This window comes from Arachis duranensis, chromosome 4, assembly GCF_000817695.3.
Source record: "Arachis duranensis cultivar V14167 chromosome 4, aradu.V14167.gnm2.J7QH, whole genome shotgun sequence".
NCBI classification, from domain to species: Eukaryota; Viridiplantae; Streptophyta; class Magnoliopsida; order Fabales; family Fabaceae; genus Arachis; species Arachis duranensis.
Window position 1 is genome coordinate 52717678 of NC_029775.3, and position 2933 is coordinate 52720610.

Genomic DNA, 2933 nt, shown 5'->3' on the forward strand with positions numbered 1-2933 from the left:
TGCTTTAGCTTCTATATATATATATATAAGCCTTAGAACTGTCGAAACCTCTGATTAACCTTTGCTTTATGGCTAGCGGTAAAGCTTAGGGTAATTGGGGTCTTACATTGTGCTTCATTGCAAACTTTGTGTGTCTTTTCTTCGATTCTATTAGGTTATCTACTTGATATTTCATAGCATGCTTATTTGTGAGTGCATGTTTGTGGTAAATGAAGCACTAGGCTTTTGATATTGAGATTGATCACCTTGATATCGATTGCTTGGTGTAGACAGGAACCCTAATGGCCACTCGCGGACGAGGTTGTATGTGTTCACGAGGAGAGAGTAGGATGAGCGACCAACCGATAGCCATGCCAAGTTCATGGCGGCAATGGCGAATCTTGCAAACATCATTGGGGCTATAGCTACTACGACTCTGTAAGCTGTTCAGAGGTTAGGCCAACTGGCCAGAAATGGAAATGGAAATAGTGAAGGAAATGCGAATGAGAATGCGGGAAGAAACGGAGATAACATGGGAGGTGCTCCGATGACGGGGTCGGATCCTTCGACGAGAGGTAAGCGTATGCTTTGAGTCTTGTATTGCCTGGACCCGAGGTTAGTTTGATTCTATCTTTTGTAAAATTGTCGTTAGAATTTCAAGAGCTTAGAGTTTTGTTGGAAGTAAACCATGGGGAAAGGAGGATTCTAGCGGCAGTAGCCGAGGATTTTGGACTTGTGATGACGAACGATCTGAGTTGGCGTGCAGGAATGGTTACCAGGTATGACTAGAAGTATTGGGAGTTCCCTGTGTGGACGATGGGTGCGGTTCAACACTAGTGGCAATGAGAAAACCGACTAACGTCCTTGCAGTTTTTAACTATGATTTTTACCGTTTTAAGATTTAGAGTGATTTTCAAAATTGGTTTAGAGCTTTAGTTTAATTGATTTGTTTTTAAACTAGGATTTGAACTTTTGATCAAATGATACGATTTTAAAAAGGAAAGTGAGTCCTAAGATTTTGTTGGCTTGTGATTTTGGTTGTAAATCTAACTTATCAAAATGGATTCAAATTTAAGGGTTTTGATTTAAGGGTTTCAATGAATTTAGGAAAATATTGCTTTAAAATGATTGATTTACCAATAAAAGGTTTTTGACTCTTTTGATAAGGTTTTAACAATGGACTCATTTAGATTGGACTTGTTTTAAAAGTTTTGAAAAGTATTACAAAAATTGGTATTTTGGTTTAAAAGAAAGGATTTTCGGATTTCTAGTGACGATAATCGGAGTGACGCAGCGAAAGTTGTACGCCAAGTTGTCGAAGTGCGAGTTCTGGAAGGAAGAAGTGAAGCTCTTAGGTCATGTGGTGAGCAAGAGAGGAATGATCGCAGATCCTTATAAGGTAGCAACGGTGATGGAATGGGAAAGACCGACAAGGGTGACGGAAGTCAGAAGCTTCTTGAGTTTAGCCAGATATTACTAGAGATTCATTGAAGGATTTTCCTGGATTGCATTATTGATGGCTAGGTTGAAAAGAAAGGAAGCACCTTTTGTTTGGATGTCGGAGTGTGGAGAGAGTTTTCAGGCTTTGAAGCAAAAGTTAACTTCAGCATCTCTTTTAATCTTGTTGGAACTGCATGAACCATTCAAAGTGTACGAAGACGCTTCTCTGAAGGGTTTAAGTTGCGTATTGATGCAACATCAGAGTGTAGTGGCTAACGCATTGCGTCAGCTGGGACCACATGAGGTGAACTATTCAACTTATGATCTAGAATTAGTGGCGATTGTGTTTCCACCGGAGATTTGGAGGCACCACTTGTGCGGAGTGAGGTTTAGTGTCTTTTCAGATCATAAGAGTCTCAAGTATGTCTTTGATCAGAAAAACCTTAAAATGTGTTAGAGAAGACGGATGGAGTTGCTAAAGGATTATGATTTTGAACTAAGTTATCACCCTGGAAAGGCAAAGGTGGTCGTAGGTGCATTGGGTCAGAAATCTTTAACAATTGCTTGGGTGAGAATCAAGGAAGAGGAGTTAGTGGATAAGTTTGTGGATCTTAAGTTGGACATTGGTGAGGTAGCCGAAAGAGCTTGTTTGAGCCAGTTGCAGATTTCAAGCACGTTTAAGACGGAGATTCAGAGGGCTCTGCAAGATGAGCGGAAGCTTCAGAAGTTGTTGCAACCAGTTAGTGATAAGAGGTGTGAAGAGTTCACTAAGGATGGTGAAAGATTGTGGAGAGATAAGGGGAAAGTTTGTAATCAGGATGTCAGAAGTTTGAGACAAGACTTGTTGTTGGGGGCTCACTATAGTGGATTTTCTGTTTATCCCGGAAGCACGAAGATGTATTGTAACTTAAAGATGTTCTGGTCGCCTGGGATGAAAGGTGATGTAGCTACAGTGGCATCCAAGTGTTTGACGTGTCAGAAGGTGAAGATAGAGCATCAGAAGCCGTCAGGAATGATACAGCCTCTTGAGATTCCTCAGTTGAAGTGGACTATGATGCGGTTTGGGTGATCGTGGTTCGCTTAACCAAATCTGCTCATTTTCTACCTATCTGAGTGAACTATTCTATGGAGGAGTTGGCGAGAGAGAATGTCGATATGGTAGGATATATATATATATATCCCATCGCGTGATCCAGATTTTCGAGGGTGAAAATCTTTTTAAGGAGGGAAGGATGTAAGAAAACTGGCAGTACCGGCTCTAGACTGTCCAGTACCGTGTATTTTGAAAAATAATATTTAGAAAATTGATTTGTTGTTTTGAAAGGACAAAAATAATTTTAGAATCGAAAATCGGACACCAATCTTAAAGGTTTTGGCCAAACGGATCAAAAATGCTAACGGGTTGGACCGAGCCCAAACTGGGCCCAAGGTTCAACATATATAAGGTCATTTATTGAGCTTTGAGCTCATTTTCCAGCTCTAAGAGAGAGAGGGCCGCGGTTTTTAGAGAGGAG

The 2933-nt window shown here is 40.7% G+C and overlaps 1 protein-coding gene across 1 annotated transcript; it reads left to right on the plus strand.

Moving 5' to 3' along the window:
• The first annotated feature begins 526 nt into the window (after positions 1-526).
• On the plus strand, positions 527-2488 carry LOC107484334 (uncharacterized). Its single transcript, XM_016104935.1, has 3 exons — positions 527-554; positions 1230-1378; positions 1877-2488. The coding sequence occupies exons 1-3, from the start codon at positions 527-529 to the stop codon at positions 2486-2488; spliced, it is 789 nt and encodes a 262-aa protein (XP_015960421.1).
• The last annotated feature ends 445 nt before the right edge of the window (positions 2489-2933 follow it).

What these genes read in the sequence shown, in the direction of transcription:
- LOC107484334 (XM_016104935.1), top strand. Translation starts at nt 527, where the DNA reads ATGACGGGGTCGGATCCTTCGACGAGAG. An exon ending in GTCGGATCCTTCGACGAGAG is followed by an intron (nt 555 to 1,229) that starts GTAAGCGTATGC and finishes TTGGTTTAAAAG; the next exon opens with AAAGGATTTTCGGATTTCTA. An exon ending in TGATCGCAGATCCTTATAAG is followed by an intron (nt 1,379 to 1,876) that starts GTAGCAACGGTG and finishes AAAATGTGTTAG; the next exon opens with AGAAGACGGATGGAGTTGCT.